This window comes from Salvelinus fontinalis, chromosome 4, assembly GCF_029448725.1.
Source record: "Salvelinus fontinalis isolate EN_2023a chromosome 4, ASM2944872v1, whole genome shotgun sequence".
NCBI classification, from domain to species: domain Eukaryota; kingdom Metazoa; phylum Chordata; class Actinopteri; order Salmoniformes; family Salmonidae; genus Salvelinus; species Salvelinus fontinalis.
This window is the reverse complement of record NC_074668.1, coordinates 32,245,595-32,264,032: the sequence shown is the minus strand read 5'-3', so window position 1 is coordinate 32,264,032 and position 18,438 is coordinate 32,245,595. Positions and strand designations below refer to the sequence as shown.

The 18,438-nt window shown below is 43.1% G+C and overlaps 1 protein-coding gene across 3 annotated transcripts; it reads left to right on the top strand.

The window, feature by feature from the left end:
- Positions 1 to 3: 3 nt before the first annotated feature.
- Positions 4 to 17,578, top strand: LOC129853546 (long-chain-fatty-acid--CoA ligase 1-like). 3 transcript variants are annotated; one of them, XM_055919698.1, is made up of 21 exons: positions 4 to 867; positions 6,050 to 6,297; positions 6,502 to 6,616; positions 6,717 to 6,781; positions 6,902 to 7,003; positions 7,200 to 7,299; positions 11,036 to 11,214; positions 11,403 to 11,435; positions 11,541 to 11,592; positions 11,812 to 11,885; positions 12,197 to 12,274; positions 12,372 to 12,506; positions 12,628 to 12,762; positions 14,465 to 14,560; positions 14,660 to 14,732; positions 14,857 to 14,945; positions 15,080 to 15,196; positions 15,298 to 15,441; positions 15,536 to 15,637; positions 15,751 to 15,822; positions 15,981 to 17,578. In XM_055919698.1, exons 2-21 carry the CDS (start codon positions 6,052 to 6,054, stop codon positions 16,119 to 16,121), a joined length of 2,148 nt encoding a protein of 715 aa, XP_055775673.1. In that variant the 5' UTR covers positions 4 to 867; positions 6,050 to 6,051; the 3' UTR covers positions 16,122 to 17,578. The 3 variants fall into 3 exon arrangements, with proteins under 3 accessions (XP_055775673.1, XP_055775674.1, XP_055775672.1); XM_055919699.1 differs by lacking the exon at positions 4 to 867 and adding an exon at positions 876 to 1,080; XM_055919697.1 differs by lacking the exon at positions 4 to 867 and adding an exon at positions 3,536 to 3,816.
- The last annotated feature ends 860 nt before the right edge of the window (positions 17,579 to 18,438 follow it).

Below are 18,438 nucleotides of genomic sequence, written 5' to 3'. Positions count from 1 at the left end.
TTTTTAATCACCTCCAGCACTTTTTTTTGTTTTTTTTTGTTGAAGTGCTTTACTAATTCAATAGCTTTTTTTCTCATGATCATTTATTTCAAGAGCAATAGAATAGCTGCAGACCTCATCTCTCAGGCCCATCATCTCTCAGGCCCCTCTCTATACTGCCACGTACTGGAGACCTCATCTCTCAGGTCCTTCTCATCGCTCAGGCCCCTACCCCTCATCTCTCAGGCCCCTCAATGACGAACGACCCAGGAAAAACGAACCCCCTCTATCAAAAGGCTATTTGATGCTTCTCTTTCTATTGGCTTGTGACTACTTTATCGTTCTACGGTTTGCAGTAGCAGCCATTTTTTGACAGGCTACTGTTCCTGATTTATATGCTTATTTGTAAGTATTTTATTCATGGTATGCCTTTCATGTCGCTATCCCAATTGTTTCATTGACTTGTTTATTTCATTCTATTTGGGAGACAACAAATTGAACCCTATTTTGCATTATTGAAGAATTATGAATTATGTTGGATGATGACGATAATCCTGTCTGACATGTAGAGTTCAGTTCTATGGCAACAGTTCTATGGCAATCTCTGATAGATGAGAGGTGCCTGAGGATGAGGGGTATGAGAGATGAGGGGCCTTAGAGATCTCCAATAGGTGGCATTATAGAGACGAGCCTGAGAGATGAGGTCTCCAGTAGGTGGCGGTATAGAGAGGGGCCTGGGGGATGAGGTCTGCAGCTGTACCCCTCTCAAGAAGAGGGGGGTTAAGGGTTACAATTTGGTGTGTTTGGTGTCGGTTGGTGATTTCGCTACTCCTGCCGAAGTAGAAGAACACAATTTGAAGAAAATTGGGTGACCTAGATTTTGTTCAGGTAAGAGTCGGTTGCCTCGACTCTTGTGAAACTATTTCTTTAAAACTGTGGGGAAAGTTCTCTACTAGGTACACATTAGCTAGAGTAGGTAATTGTAACACACTAGTAGTGACACTATTGGATACAAGCGAGCGTACTCATCGTGGGGCATAAGTGCAATACACTTGCTTATAACCTGTTTACCATTTCCATTCGATACAAGCTTTGAAACAGGTAACGTTACAGTACATTTTTTGACGATTTTGAGTTGTCCTGCACAATTATGTCAATGAAGAGAGAGAGAAAGGCGTGTGTCTTTTCTGAAGATGATGCATGTTAAATTATGTATTGGTCATGAATGGGACAGAAATAAGATTTTCGAGCTCGATATTCTAAACTTTGCAATGCATGGTAAGAAATTGTCAGCTGTCATAACAGTAAGTTATCAGTTTCAAGTAAGGATATATTTCAAATACTTCTATATACTTTTAATTCTAGCATATGAGGTGAAAACACCCATTGCAGAATTATGTGGTCCTTCTTTTTCCCTAAACAAAGATAATTGCTATATGGCTTGAAACCCATTGTATTTGGCCAGCTGGACCAAACACATGTATAGCTTGAGTTCTGTACAGTTACCAGACATAATGTCTGGCTGCATGTACCCATATGTCTGCATTGAGTTTGTTTTTGCAGGGGCTTTATGCCTTTGCATTAATATTGAAGTCTATGTCTGTCTATGGAAACCACAGGCAACATGTTTAAAAGTTGTCCATGTTGTTGCTGGAATGCAGTCTGGGCAGGGCTGAGTTGGCATACTGTTGTGTCGCTGGTACAGTCAGATAGTGGAGGTATAGTAACACTGGGTAAAAGTAACACCTTGGACAGCTGAAGTTTGAGTGTCCATTTATGTATAGTGGGCTGTGCTGCTTTAGTGCACAAACACACATTCAAGACAGGCCCTCCTTCTAATCAATACCATGGGAGTCTAATGATGGTGGTAGGAGTTCTGCAAAGAACTCCTGTATTCTCTGAGTGTGTGTTGACTAGAGTGATGCTGCTCTGTCCGCTCCTGGACAGTTAATCTTCCCAGCAGCCATCATCGTGACGCATACCGTGCCATCTTTCTTCCTCTCTGTCGCCTTTCCCTTCCCAAAACCCTAATTGTGACTGTCCGTGTTTTTCACACTTCATTTGGGAATCACAGCCGGAAAACAACCGTGCATTTCACTTGTTCTCCCCCTTACTCTGTCACTTATTCACTAACCTCACGTGTCCCCAGTGCTCTTCCCATCTCCATTCAGAGAACCGTTTGGTGTAGTGCTAGGCTATGCTGCCACTCAGTCCTTCCTCTCACCACCTGTAGTTTTCTGGGTCAGAGAATAACATGCCATTTGTCTTTCATCAGGGATGTTCTTCGAAGCCAACATCCCATTTGCTCACACACGTAATGAGATTTTTGTAGTGTGGTGGCTTTTGATCACTGGAACTCTGGAAAATAATGAATCTGCTTGATGAAGAAATCCCTTGCCAACCATATTCCCCCATACACCTCTCTCTCCTGTGGAACATAGATTCAGGTCTGCAATGACATAGGTACCTATGTTATTTTAGTACAAAGACAATGAGGATACAGACAGTGGCTGCAATACTGCTCCTGATCCTCATTCTTTTCCATTGGAGAGAATTACACATTGTGTGGTTTCTGCTTTTGTCTTAGTATTGCTCTGTTTTTTTTATCTCTGTTTCTGCCTGCCAGCAGGAGTGAATATGCACAGACATGCAAACTGCCTTTGGGTGTCTGTTAAATATTTGTCACTTTTGAAACTCTTAGCTGGTGCTTTATGCCACCCTTTAATGCGTATCTTACTGAGCAGTATAGGTGATTCATTCCAGATTGTTGTGTTTAATCTACACGTTATAACACAGCAAATATATGTTACAGGCCTACAATGGGTGTATTTAATCCCTCTTAGATATTTCATTTGCTTAGTAACTGTTTCACATGTCTCCATTATTCCCTTTGTCTCATCTCTGTTTGGGAGTAAGGGCCAGGGAAGCACAATAGTCCCTGTCTGGCTCTGACAATAGCCACAATGAATGGGACTGAGGGAAGAATGGCGATGATGCTACATTCTAATCTAGATAAAGAGAGAAATAGGGGAACATAGGGGGATATATTCTTCTTAGCAAACCATTTGTTATGTGTCATATATGAAAGAGCATTTGTTTTGTCTTTGTATACGTCAAAGGAGCCATGGGGACCTTCCAAACTCAGACCGCCACTTTTCAGCAGGTGTTGGCTCCTATTGTAGTGCAACGCTTAAGACAATTGTAGCCATATTTATTATTTTATCGGCTAAAAGAATTGTAATTATTATGAATGCTGGGCACAGTATGAATTATGTGACCACTCCAACATGCCATTTTATTTGAGTTCAGGGCAATATATTTTGGCTAGATATTGTGCATTTGGAGAGGTCCTAGAACTTTCAAAGAACTTGAAGAACAAGTAATGAGAAAAAGAATGATGGATCTTTGGTAATTATTTTCTCCAGGGGAGCGAACTGGGACATGGTTGGCCTGGTTCAAAGACTGAAGGAGAGGGACACCCTTTATCCCCTTCACTTTTGAAAGAAGGGGAGAGAAAGTGGGTGAGAGGTTGAGGGGTATAGGGGAGGGGGATTTATTTGGTGAAGTGAATTCCATGTGCATAAGCAGAGAAAGTGGAACTGTGGGCAAACTCATAGTTTGGAAGGACATACAAGATTTTAGAAGACAGGAGGGTGTGAGAATGAAATGTTTTCGTAGATGTACGTTTGTTTCACGTTTGTTTTGGTTAACATAGTGTCCATGTTTCTTTCTCATACTCTGGTTTGGTTATGAGCAATTACAGACTGGCAAGGAAACATGAGGGTGGACCTACAGGCCATCACGCTGTCCCTCCCATCTCGCCACCAAACTGTTACTGTACGCATCTACTCTCCCCCTCACTCGCTCTCTCTTTATTCTCTCCTCTCTCTAGCTCCATCTATGTTGGTAGAAACAGCATTGACTAAGAGTAACCTAAGCGCGTGTTTCTGGTTAGCCAATCATGATTACTTCCGAGTCCCTCTCCCCTTTACTCCCCAGCCCATTCATTCTCTCCTCAGTCCCCTTGTCTGTCTGCTGAGCCGGAGGGCCAGTGTGCTTCGGCTGGGCTTTTTAAAAACAGTGGATGTTGCATTATTTAGTTTTGGTCACCGAGTTTGTTTGTAATTTTGCTTTATTCATTTTGGGCTGTATACAATCTGTCAGCCTCATTCCTAATTGTTCCATAAACATTGACACCCCCCCCCCCCCCCAGCCCCTCTTATCCCTGAAACTGACATGTTCAGTCGTGGCCAAAGGTTTTGAGAATGACACAAATTTAAATTTTCACAGTCTGCTGCCTCAGTTTGTATGATGGCAATTTGCATATACTCCAGAATGTTATGAAGAGTGATCAGAAGAATTGCAATTAATTGCAAAGTCCCTCTTTGCCATGCAAATTAACTGAATCCCCCCAAAACATTTCCACTGCATTTCAGCCCTGCCACAAAAGGACCAGCTGACATCATGTCAGTGATTGTCTCGTTAACACAGGTGTGAGTGTTGACGAGGACAAGACTGGAGATCACTCTGTCATGCTAATTGAGTTCGAATAACAGACTGGAAGCTTCAAAAGGAGGGTGGTGCTTGGAATCATTGTTCTTCCTCTGTCAACCATATTTACCTGAAGGAAACACATGCCGTCATCATTGCTTTGCACAAAAAGGGCTTCACAGGCAAGGATATTGCTGCCAGCAAGATTGCACCTAAATCAACCATTTATCGGATCATCAAGAACTTCAAGGAGAGCGGTTCAATTGTTGTGAAGAAGTCTTCAAGGCGCCCAAGAAAGTCCAGCAAGCGCCAGGACCGTCTCTTAAAGTTGATTCAGCTGCGGGATCGGGGCACCACCAGTACAGAGCTTGCTCAGGAATGGCAGCAGGCAGGTGTGAGTGCATCTGCACGCACAGTGAGGCGAAAACTTTTGGAGGATGGTCTGGTGTCAAGAAGGGCAGCAAAGAAGCCACTTCTCTCCAGGAAAACATCAGGGACAGACTGATATTCTGCAAAAGGTACAGGGATTGGACTGCTGAGGACTGGGGTAAAGTCATTTTCTCTGATGAATCCCCTTTGGGGCATCCGGAAAAAAGCTTGTCTGGAGAAGACAAGGTGAGCGCTACCATCAGTTCTGTGTCATGCCAACAGTAAAGCATCCCGAGACCATTCATGTGTGGGGCTGCTTCTCAGCCAAAGGAGTGGGCTCACTCACAATTTTGCCTAAGAACACAGCCATGAATAAAGAATGGTACCAACACATCCTCCGAGAGCAACTTCTCCCAACCATCCAGGAACAGTTTGGTGACGAACAATGCCTTTTCCAGCATGATGGAGGACCTTGCCATAAGGCAAAAGTGATAACTAAGTGGCCCGGGGAACAAAACATCGATATTTTGGGTCCATGGCCAGGAAACTCCCCAGTCCTTAATCCCATTGAGAACTTGGGGTCAATCCTCAAGAGGCGGGTGGACAAACAAAACCCCACAAATTCTGACAAACTCCAAGCATTGATTATGCAAGAATGGGCTGCCATCAGTCTGGATGTGGCCCAGAAGTTAATTGACAGCATGCCAGGGCGGATTGCAGAGGTATTGAAAAAGAAGGGTCAACACTGCAAATATTGACTCTTTGCATCAACTTCATGTAATTGTCAATGAAAGCCTTTGACACTTATGAAATGCTTGTAATTATACTTCAGTATTCCATAGTAACATCTGACAAAAAATATCTAAAGACACTGAAGCAGCAAACTTTGTGAAAATTAATATTTGTGTCATTCTCAAAACTTTTGGCCACGACTGTAGAATACTTTTGTATAAGGGAGATTAGCTCCTCTTTCTTGCATACAGCAGATGCTTTATGTTCTGTTTCTAAAGTACAATAGCACCTCTGTGGACGTCTTTTCACAAGTTTGTAGAGAATTCCTGGATGTAATTGCTTCCCCTTTCACTTTGACTCTCTCATTACATTTCTCTCTCATTCATTCAGGCAAATACACTCATTCTCTCTCTCTCTCTCTCTCTCTCTCTCTCTCTCTCTCTCTCTCTCTCTCTCTCTCTCTCTCTCTCTCTCTCAGCTATGCATTTTCAGGAGTGGTTACAATCCCTTCGTACCAGTGGGGGGGTTCGAGGACCTGTAAACAAAGACTTCTGGAGCCTTGTCCCCTTTCTCCCTTTGTCGTCCTCTTTCTCCTCCCTCTCTCTATCCCCGTCCTCTCTGCTGGGTATAGGTGCTCTGGCCTCCTTCACTGCATACTGGCTGGTGACTCGCCCTCGGCCCATGCGCCCCCCTTGTGATCTGAATGCCCAGTCTATCCCTGTACAGGTGAGAGTATTGTGTTCTGGAAGCTTCAAGGAGCAGATGAGTGGTAATAAGAGTAATATTTATTCAGAACAGTCATGTTTGTTTGTGTGAGTAATAGTAGTTGTATTTATCGCTGTATTTTGGTTTGTAGTTATACTACTACATTAACGTTGATTATATTAAAGAGCTGAAGAGGGAGAGTTTTATGGAGTCTGTGTATTGCAGGGAGAGCCCAATTGGAGGCGTTCAGCTTTGCTCAAAGACGATGTCCTGTTGGAGTTCTACTATGAGGACACCAGGACAGCCTATGACATGTTCCAGAGAGGACTGAGAGTGGCAGGTGAGCTGGCCAGACACAGTGGACTAATGAGCTAGTTAGGAGCACTGACAACTTACCAGACATGCCAGAGTGTACCTGACTAGACTGTGTTGATGCACAGGGGATGGCCCATGCCTTGGCTTCAGGAAACCTGGGGAGCCTTACCAGTGGATCTCCTACACTGAGGTCTGTGGAGTGTGGATCTTTGGTCTTTGATTGTTATTACCAAGTAATTACATTATACGGTATGCTCAAGCTCTATTCATTGATTTGAATTATTGTTGCTGTCTGATTGTCCTGTTTTAGGTGGCTGAACAGGCACAGGTGCTGGGCTCTGGGCTTTTGGGCAAAGGCTGCCAACCAAAACCTGCGCAGTTAGTTGGAATATTTGCCCAGAACAGGCCAGAGGTACAGAAGGCTACACATTCCTTCCCTGCTATTCTACGTAGTGAGATGCCATGATGTTTAATCCTAAGATTTCCCTGTCTGTTAGAGCACTGTCCTTGTAGAGACACCACTAACGTAGTGACCAAGCATCAGTTAGGAAGGAGTCTGGGCTCTGTCTTTCTAATAGTGTTGCTCTGTCTCCCTCTGTTGGTGGCAGTGGATCATTTCAGAGCTGGCCTGCTACACCTTCTCTATGGCTGTGGTGCCCCTGTATGACACACTTGGAGAGGAGGCCATGGTGCATATCCTTAACCTGGGTAAGGCTGGAATACTCTGTTACAACATACTGTAATATATATATATTACAGTGTGTATATATATATATATACACTGTAATATATATATATATAGTACCAGTCAAAAGTTGACACACCTACTCATTCCAGGGTTTTTGTTTATTTTTTACTATTTTCTACATTGTAGAATAATAGTGAATACATCAAAGCTATTAAATAACACATCTGGAAGGATGTAGTAACCAAAAAAAGTGTTAAACAAATCAAAATATGTTTTATATTAGAGACTTCAAAGTAGCCCCCCTTTGTCTTGATGACAACTTTGCACACTCTTGGCATTCTCTCAACCAGCTTCATGAGGTAGTCACCTGGAATGCATTTCAAGTAACAGGTGTTCCTTGTTAAAAGTTAATTTGTGGAATTTCTTTCCTTAATGCGTTTGAGGTCAGTCAATCCGTAAAATGTCACGAACTTTGAAAGTTTCTTCAAGTGCAGTCGCAAAAACCATCAAGCGCTATGATGAAACTGGCTCTCATGAGGACCGCCACAGGAAAGGAAGACCCAGAGTTACCTCTGCTGCAGAGGATTAGAGTTACCAGCCTCAGAAATCGGCAATTAACTGCACCTCAGATTGCAGCCCAAATAAATGCTTCACAGAGTTCAAGTAACAGACACATCTCAACATCAACTGTTCAGAGGAGACTGCGTAAATCAGGCTTTCCTGGTTGAATTGCTGCAAAGAAACCACTACTAAAGACACCAATAAGAAGAAGACTTGCTTTGGCCAAGAAACACGAGAACAGGACATTAGACCGGTGGAAATCTGTCCTTTTGGTCTGATGAGTCCAAATTTGAGATTTTCAGATCCAACCACCGTGTCTTTTTGAGACGCAGAGTAGGTGAACAGATGATCTCCGCATGTGTGGATCCCCTCGTGAAGCATGGAGGTGTTGGTGTGGGGGTGCTTTGTTGTTGCCCCTGTCTGTGATTTATTTCGAATTCAAGGCACACATAACCAGTATGGCTACCACAGCATTCTGCAGCAATATGCCATCCCATCTAGTTTGCACTTAGTGGGACTACCATTTGTTTTTCAAAAGGATAATAACCCAACACACCTCAAGGCTGTGTAAGGGATATTTGACCAAGAAGGAGAGTGATGGAGTGCTGTATCAGGTGACTTGGCCTCCACAATCACCAAACCTAAACTAAATTGAGATGCATTAGGATGAGTAGGACCGCAGATTGAAGGAAAAGCAGCCAACAAGTGCTCAGCATATGTGGGAACTCCTTCAAGACTGTTGGAAAAGCATTCCAGGTGAAGCTGGTTGAGAGAATGCCGAGTGTGCATCAAGGCAAAGGGTGGATACTTTGAAGAATCTCAAATATAAAATATATTTAGATTTGTTTAACACTTTTTTTGGTTACTCCATCATTCCATATGTGTTTAATAGTTTTGATGTCGTCACTATTATTCTACAATGTAGAAAATAGTAAAAGTAAACAAAAACCCTGGAATGAGTAAGTGTGGCCAAACTTTTGACTTGTACTATGTATGTAATATACAGTTGAAGTCGGAAGTTTACATACACTTAGGTTGGAGTCATTAAAACTCGTTTTACACCACTCCACAAATTTCTTGTTAACAAACTGTAGTTTTTGCAAGTTGGTTAGGACATTTGTGCATGCTTTGTGCATGACACAAGTCATTTTTCCAACAATTGTTTACAGACAGATTATTTCCCTTATTCACTATCACAATTCCAGTGGGTCAGAAGTTTACATACACTAAGTTGACTGTGCCTTTAAACAGCTCGGAAAATTCCAGAAAATTATGTCATGGCTTTAGAAGCTTCTGATAGGCTAATTGACATCATTTGAGTCAAATGGAGGTGTACCTGTGGATATATTTCAAGGTCTACCTTCAAACTCAGTGCCTCTTTGCTTGACATCATGAGAACATTTTTAAAAAATCAGCCAAGACCTCAGAAAGGAAATTGGAGACGTCCACAAGTCTGGTTGATCCTTGGGAGGAATTTCCAAACGCCTGAAGGTACCACGTTCATCTGTACAAACAGTAGTACGCAAGTATAAACACCATGCAGCCGTCATACCGCTCAGGAAGGAGACGCGTTCTGTCTCCTAGAGATGAACGTACTTTGGTGCGAAAAGTGCAAATCAATCCCAGAACAACAGCAAAGGACTTTGTGAAGATGCTGGAGGAAACGGGTACAAAGGTATCTATATCCACAGTAAAACGAGTCCTATATAGACAGAACCTGAAAAGCCCCTCAGGAAGGAAGAAGCCACTGCTCCAAAACCGCCATAAAAAAGCCAGACTACGGTTTGCAGCTGCACATGGGGATAAAGATCGTACTTTTTGGAGAAATGTCCTCTGGTCTGATGAAACAAAAATAGAACTGTTTGGCCATAATGACCATCGTTATGTTTGGAGGAAAAAGAGGGAGGATTGCAAGCCGAAGAACACCATCCCAACCGTGAAGCACGGGGGTGGCAGCATCATGTTGTGGGGGTGCTTTGCTGCAGGAGGGACTGGTGCAGTTCACAAAATAGATGGCATCATGAGGGAGGAAAATTATGTGGATATACTGAAGCAACATCTCAAGACATCAGTCAGGAAGTTAAAGCTTGGTCGCAAATGGGTCTTCCAAATGGACAATGACCCCAAGCATACTTCCAAAGTTGTGGAAAAATGGCTAAAGGACAACAAAGTCAATGTATTGGAGTGGCCATCACAAAGCCCTGACATCAATCCTATAGAACATTTGTGGGCAGAACTGAAAAAGTGTGTGCGAGCAAGGAGGCCTGCAAACCTGACTCAGTTACACCAGCTCTGTCAGGAGGAATGGGCCAAAATTCACCCAACTTATTGTGGGAAGCTTGTGGAAGGCTACCCAAAACGTTTGACCCAAGTTAAACAATTTAAAGGCAATGCTACCAAATTTTTTACATTTTAGTAATTTAGCAGACACTCTTATCCAGAGCGACTTACAGTAGAGTGCATACATTTTATTACATTTTACATACTGAGACAAGGATATCCCTACCGGCCAAACCCTCCCTAACCGGGACGACGCTATGCCCATTGTGCGTCGCCCCACGGACCTCCCGGTTGCAGCCGGCTGCGACAGAGCCTGGGCGCGAACCCAGCCCAGCCTGGGCGCGAACGCAGAGACTCTGGTGGCGCAGCTAGCACTGCGATGCAGTGCTCTAGACCACTGCGCCACCCGGGAGACCCAACTACTAATTGAGTGAATGTAAACTTCTGACCCACTGTGAATATGAAAGAAATAAAAACTGAAATAAATCATTCTCTACTATTATTCTGACATTTCACATTCTTAAAATAAAGTGGTGATCCTAACTGACCTAAGACCGGGAATTTTTACTATGACTAAACGTCAGGAATTGTGAAAAACTGAGTTTAAATGTATTTGGCTACGTTGTATATAAACTTCCGACTTCAACTGTGTGTGTGTGTGTGAGTGTGTGTGTGTGTGTGTGTGTGTGTGTGTGTGTGTGTGTGTGTGTGTGTGTGTGTGTGTGTGTGTGTGTGTGTGTGTGTGTGTGTGTGTATGTATGTATATATATATATATATATATATATATATATATATATATATATATATATATATATATATATATATCTTTTTTTTTTTAATAAAAAGATATTGGTCCACTCCTATACCACTGTCCTTTTACTCTTTATGTTCATTCTGTCTGTTTCACCTCCTAGCTGAGATCTCCCTGGTGATCTGTGACAAGGAGGAGAAGGCAGAGTCCCTTCTGGGGAATAAGGAGAAGGGTGTGACGCCTACTCTCTCCTGTCTGGTGCTCTTCAATCCCTGCAGTGATGCCATAGTGGAGAGGGGGAAGAACTGTGGAGTGGAGATTCTAGAACTCACACAGCTCATGGTGGGAGGAGGGTAGATGTATAAAATGTAAAGAGGATGAATTGATAGAATAGATGCCTGCTTCTTTGGTTGTGATACTGGATCAACATCACAAACAAAAGATCCCATCACACACCCTTTCGCCGGGGTTAGATTAGAAGTCACCTTGAGTACCACAGACATGACCGTGTGTGTGTTTGTATATTGCAGGAACTTGGACGACAGAACCTCAGAGATCCTGCGGTGAGTTTTCCTCTGGTAAATGTCGATTAGGTCACAATTACAGTTTTTGCTGCTTCCCTACTGTTTTTGATCCTGTTGTCATTCATCCGTGTCTGTTTGTTGCAGCCACCCCAACCCCAGGACCTGGCAGTCGTGTGCTTCACCAGTGGAACCACAGGTACCATGTGTTTTTATAGATCTCTGTGTGAGTCCTCAAGTACCCCCACTACCCTGCATGTTAATCATATACTTAAGCATTTACCCACGCTACTAGGAATGTGCCCATGGGGGCCCACTGACAACCTCTCATTAAGTTATGAGATAAATTCCGGTGTTACACAGAGCCGTGCAGTGATGCCCTCCTCCAAACTAAACTGTGTTCTGTTTATTTGGCCAGGAAAGCCCAAGGGAGCCATGATCACCCACGGCAACATCGCCTCCAATTCCTCCTCTGTTATTAAGATCCTGGAGGTCTGTTCTGGCTCCCACCTCCGTCTTGAATTCAGAAGGAGTTTCATGGCTAGCTCCATTTTCTCTCTATTTGTCTCACTCCATCCCTCGTTCCATCTCTCTCACTGTTCTTCTCCCTGTAGTGTTTTAAGAGATGATAAATGGGATGTTTAATAGCCCTTGTGAATGTGAAATAGTTTACCCATAATTGTCCTTGTAAAATATACATTGCTGTTGTAAAATCTAGATTGCATATTTTAATTGGTTGTATGTCATCTCTATTATCCACTGTGTAACTTTTTTTAATGCGAAATTATTTCCCTCCAATACAGGGGTCATTTGTAATTCAGCAAGAGGACGTGTCCATATCTTACCTACCTCTTGCCCACATGTTTGAGAGGATGATTCAGGTAGCTCAATCTCTTATGATTACAATAATACTTTTCTATGTCTGTCTTGGTGACTAAAAATGTCAGACAGTGCTCTAAATGCTCCTGTCTACCTCAGGTGTCCATGCTATGTCATGGGGCCAGGGTAGGATTCTACCAGGGGGATATCTCCCTGCTCATGGACGATATTAAGACTCTGAAACCCACCTTCTTCCCAGTGGTGCCTCGCCTGCTCAACCGCATCTACGACAAGGTCAGCAGATGAGTGCAAATCCTATGATACTGTACCAACCATACCAATTGTATTTGTTTATGTAGCCTTACTTCTAATTTTTTATATGTTCTCTTCTGTGTGCATGCATGTCTGTGTGTAGATCTTAGGCTCCGTGACGTCCCCATTACGCCGGGCAGTGCTGCACTATGCAGTGAGGAGGAAGCAGGCTGAGCTCAGCAGTGGGGTGGTACGTAACAACAGTCTGTGGGACTGGCTGGTGTTCAACAGGATTCAGGTACGTCACTGAACACATACAGTGCATTCTGAAAGTATTCAGACCCCTTCCCTTTTTCCACATTTTGGTATGTTACAGCCTTATTCTAAAATTAATTAAATATGTTTTTTCTCATCAATCTACACACAATACCCCATAATGACAGAGCGAAAACAGGTTTTTAGAAATTTTTGCAAATGTATTAAAAATAAAAATAAATACCTTAAATATTCAGACCCTTTGCTATGAGACTCAGAATTTGAGCTCAGGTGCATCCTGTTTCCATTGATCATCCTTGAGATGTTTCTACAACTTAATTGGAGTCCACCTGTGGTAAATTCAATTGATTGGACATGGTTTGGAAAGGCACACACCTGTCTATATAATGTCCCACAGTTGACAGTGCATGTCAGAGCAAAAACCAAGCCATGAGGTCGAAGGAGTTGTCCATAGAGCTCCGAGACAGGATTGTGTTGAGGCACAGATCTGGGGAAGGGTACCAAAACATTTCTGCAGTATTGAAGGTCCCCAAGAACACAGTGGCCTCCATCATTCTTAAATGTAAGAAGTTTGGAACCACCAATACTCTTACTAGAGCTGGCCACCTGGCCAAATTTAGCAATCGGGGGAAAAGGGCCTGACCAAGAACCCGATGATCACTCTGACAGAGCAGAGTTCCTCTGTGGAGATGGAAGAACCTTCCAGAAGGACAGCCATCTCTGCAGCACTCCACCACTGTGGAGATGGAAGAACCTCCCAGAAGGACAACAATCTCTGCAGCACTCCAACAATCAGGTCTTTATGGTAGTGGCAGCATCATGCTGTGGGGTTGTTTTTCAGGGACTGGGAGACTAGTCAGGATCAAGAAAAAGATGAACGGAGCAAAGTACAGAGAGTCTTGATGAAAACCTGCTCCAGAGCGTTAGGTCCTCAGACTGGGGTGAAGGTTCACCTTCCAACAGGACAACGACCCTAAGCACACAAGCAAGACAACGCAGGAGTGGCTTCAGGACAAGTTTCTGAATGTCCTTGAGTGGCCCAGCCAGAGCTCGGACTTGAACCCGATCTAACATCTCTGGAGAGACCTGAAAATAGCTGTGCAACGACGCTCCCCATCTAACGTGACAGAGCTTGAGAGGATCTGCAGAGAAGAATGGGAGAAACTCCCCAAATACAGTTGTGCCAAGATTGTAGCGTCCATACCCAAGAAGACTTGATATTGTAATCGCTGCCAAAGGTGCCTCAACAAAGTTGAGGCGGCAGGTTAGAGCATTGGACTAGTAACCGAAAGGTTGCAAGATCGAATCCCCGAGCTGACAAGGTAAAAATCTGTCATTCTGACCCTGAACAAGGCAGTTAACCCACTGTTCCTAGGCCGTCATTGAAAATAAGAATTTGTTCTTAACTGACTTGCCTAGTTAAATAAATAAAAAAGTACTGAGTAAAGGGTCCGAATACTTATGCAAAAATGTTTTACGTTTTTTTTATTTTATATATTTGCAAAAATGTCTAAACATGTTTTTGCTTTGTTATTATGGGGTATTGTGTATAGATTTGAGGGAAAAATCTATTTAATACATTTTAGAATAAGGCTGTAACGTAACAAAATGGGGAAAAAGTCAAGGGGTCTGAATACTTTCTGAATGCACTGTTAAGTCTCCCTTTTCAGAAAACTGTATTTGTTAGATGTAATTGGATTCTCGTTGTTTCTTTTGTGTTTCAGGCTAATTTAGGAGGTAATCTGAGGTTCATCCTGACCGCCTCTGCGCCCATCGCCCCCACCGTGCTCTCCTTCCTCAGGGCCACCCTCGGCTGTCTGGTGAGAATGCCTGCCTGGAGCTCAGACTAAATGTGTGGGTTTATTTTAGATGGGAGTGTGAGGTTTAGTGATGTGGAATGTGCCTGCTGCTCTGTGCAGATCTTCGAGGGCTACGGGCAGACTGAATGCACAGCAGGCTGCACCTTCTCCATGCCAGGTGACTGGAGTGCAGGTAAGGTGCTGACTCTCTGACTATGACTATGGGAAACTATGTACTTCATATCTGGAGACAACTAGTCACTGATCCCAGTAGCTGCGTGTTGGTTATACTCTGGTACTGTGTGTGTGTGTCTCAGGCCATGTTGGTGCTCCATTGCCCTGTGCCATGGTGAAGTTGATTGATATTCCTGATATGAACTATTATGCCAAGAACGGAGAAGGAGAGGTGAGTTGGTAACAAAGCATCATGGTATTACCGTGTTATTGTACAACATACCCAGCAAAAATGTATCCCTCTGGCTGTTGTGTATCATATGCTGTTCCTATATTAACACTGTTCCTACCTTTCTGCTGAGTTAGATCTGTATCCGTGGCCACAGTGTGTTCCGGGGATACCTGAAAGATGAGGAGAAAACAACAGAAGCCCTGGACAGTGATGGCTGGCTGCACAGTGGAGACGTGGGCCAGTGGCTACCGGTGAGCTGGGTTACAATAGAGGACAATGATCAGTAGATACTCCAGTCAGTCAAGTCATATAGACTTTTATGTGAATGTGTGTCGGTATGTTTTCCTGTTAGAATGGGACACTTCGCATCATCGACAGGAAGAAGCACATCTTCAAGCTGTCCCAGGGAGAGTACATTGCCCCTGAGAAGATTGAGAATGTCTACATGCGTTGTGTCCCTGTGCTACAGGTCTTTGTGCACGGAGACAGCCTACAGGTATTTGTGATATTCTGGTACTCACTGTCAGAGAATAGTCCCTTTTCTAAGACACAGTCATTCTCACTAACACTGTTTTATGTTCTGTTTCCAGTCTCACCTGATCGGTATTGTTGTGCCAGACCCAGAAGTGTTCATTGACTGGGTTAAGGAGAGGGGAATCTTTGGATCCTATGAGGAACTCTGCCAGAATCCAGTATGTGACATCACCCTGGTTCACTCAATAGGCCATCTGCGCCTTTACAATGTTTGCTGTTGTTGGATTGTATCAACTCCGAAGGTACTGATTGAAATCTTCTCTCACTACAGGATGTGAAGAAAGAAGTGTTAGAAGACATGACAGCCGTGGGGAAGGAAGCTGGGCTGAAGTCATTTGAGCAGGTGAGGAATCTTCAACATGAATACAGGCATACATTGACTTCATATTTGTAACAAATGTGCCATGGTATATGAAGACATAAAACATGGTGTAACAGGAAACTGAAAACAACATAAAGACATGAGTCTGATCGTTTTGCCTTCTCTTTCCTCACTGTCAGGTGAAGGATCTGCACCTGCATCCAGAGATGTTCAGTGTTAGCAACGGGCTCCTCACCCCCACTCTGAAGACCAGACGAGTGGACATCCACAGAGTCTTCCAGGAACAGATCACAAACATGTATAGCACAACAGCCATCTAGAAGAACTCTGTCCACTGTAACATGCTCACACACTCCAATGACATTTACAGTTGAAGTCAGAAGTTTACATACACTAAGTTGACTGTGTCTTTAAACGGCTTGGAAAATTCCAGAAAATTATGTCATGGCTTTAGAAGCTTCTGATAGGCTAATTGACATCATTTGAGTCAAATGGAGGTGTACCTGTGGATGTATTTCAAGGCCTACCTTCAAACTCTGTGCCTCTTTTGACATGGGAAAATCAAAAGAAATCAGCCAAGACCTCAGAATATTTTTTTAAACCTCCACAAGTCTGGTTGATCCTTGGGAGCAATTTCCAAACGCCTGAAGGTACCACGTTCATCTGTACAAACAATAGTACGCAAGTATAAACACCATGGGACCATGCAGCCGTCATACCGCTCAGGAAGGAGACACATTCTGTCTACTAGAGATGGGCGTACTTTGGTTCGAAAAGTGCAAATCAATCCCAGAACAACAGCAAAGGACCTTGTGAAGATGCTGGAGGAAACAGTTACAAAGGTATCTATATCCACAGTAAAACGAGTCCTATATCTACATAACCTGAAAGGCCGCTCAGGAAGGAAGAAGCTACTGCTCCAAAACCGCCATAAAAAAGCCAGACTACGGTTTGCAACTGCACATGGGGACAAAGATCGTACTTTTTGGAGAAATGTCCTCTGGTCTGATGAAACAAAAATATAACTGTTTGGCCATAATGACCATTGTTATGTTTGGAGGAAAAAGGGGGAGGCTTGCAAGCCGAAGAACACCATCCCAACCGTGAAGCACGGGGGTGGCAGCATCATGTTGTGGGGGTGCTTTGCTGCAGGAGGGACTGGTGCAGTTCACAAAAAATGGCATCATGAGGGAGGAAAATTATGTGGATATATTGAAACATCTCAAGACATCAGTCAGTAAGTTAAAGCTTGGTTGCAAATGGGTCTTCCAAATGGACAATGACCTCAAGCATACTTCCAAAGTTGTGGCAAAATGGCTTAAGGACAACAAAGTCAAGGTATTGGAGTGGCCATCACAAAGCCCTGACCTCAATCCCATAGAGAATTTGTGGGCAGAACTGAAAAAGTGTGTGCGAGCAAGGAGGCCTCCAAACCTGACTCACTTACACCAGCTCTGTCAGGAGGAATGGGCCAAAATTCACCCAACTTATTGTGGGAAGCTTGTGGAAGGCTACCCAAAATGTTTGAACAAGTGAAACAATTTAAAGGCAATGCTACCAAATACTAATTGAGTGTATGTAAACTTCTGACCCACTGGGAATGTGAAGTAAATCATTCTCTCTATTATTATTCTGACATTTCACATTCTTAAAATAAAGTGGTGATCCTAACTGACCTAAGACAGGGAATTTTTACTAGGATTAAATGTCAGGAATTGTGAAACTGAGTTTAAATGTATTTGGCCAAGGTGTATGTAAACTTCCGACTTCAACTGTACATGAACTGTCTCTGTGTTTTCTGTAACTGGACAAAGATATGCAGTTTGTTGTATCTCACTATAGTACTAAAAACTGAGCATGTAGCCAAGCCAATAGAGGTTATTCCTACAGTACACCGCTCAATACTATCAAACACAATTGGTACGGTTTTCAGGGGATTCCATACTTTTTAGATTTTTGTACATACGTCAGTATGTCAAATGTATTTTCATTGTTTGCATATCATAGACAGTAGGAACAACAACATTAAATGGGACCAAACAATTTTTTCCCTTGCAGAAAACCTGGCCATGTAATTATTTTTTTAAGTGGTAGAGAAAGTGGGTAAGTAGACATTAGGTGAGCCTGATATTGCCCCCCTGGACCACACTTCCATCCTTCTGACCAATACGTAGCATCTAAACCTCGGGAAAGCGGTTTCTTACAGTGCAAATTAATTCATATTCACGTGTGTATTCTCTGATTCTAGAGATGATTTAGTGTTCTCAGTGAAGCTGTGTCTGAGATACAGTATCTTTGAACAAGATATCTGCAGTAAATCATTCCCATTTACTGACCACTGTCCTTTCTCCAAAGTTATATAAGGGATTCAACTGAAACATTACCCTTAAAGACATGCTCCAAAACTTTTTTTAAACCTCACGCTTTGGGCTGGGTGTGTCAATGTATAGTTCATACATTCATAAGCTACGAGCAGAATTACCATCTTCTCAATTAGCCACTACATCCTTAGTTTGAAAGGGATTGTGCTGTCATTTTCCCCCACATGGGCCAGCCCCTAGCAATTCAAGATGTAGCCAATGAGCTTCGACCCCTCGCCATTTGGGTGACCGCTAGAAAGGTGCATACACAGTAGAG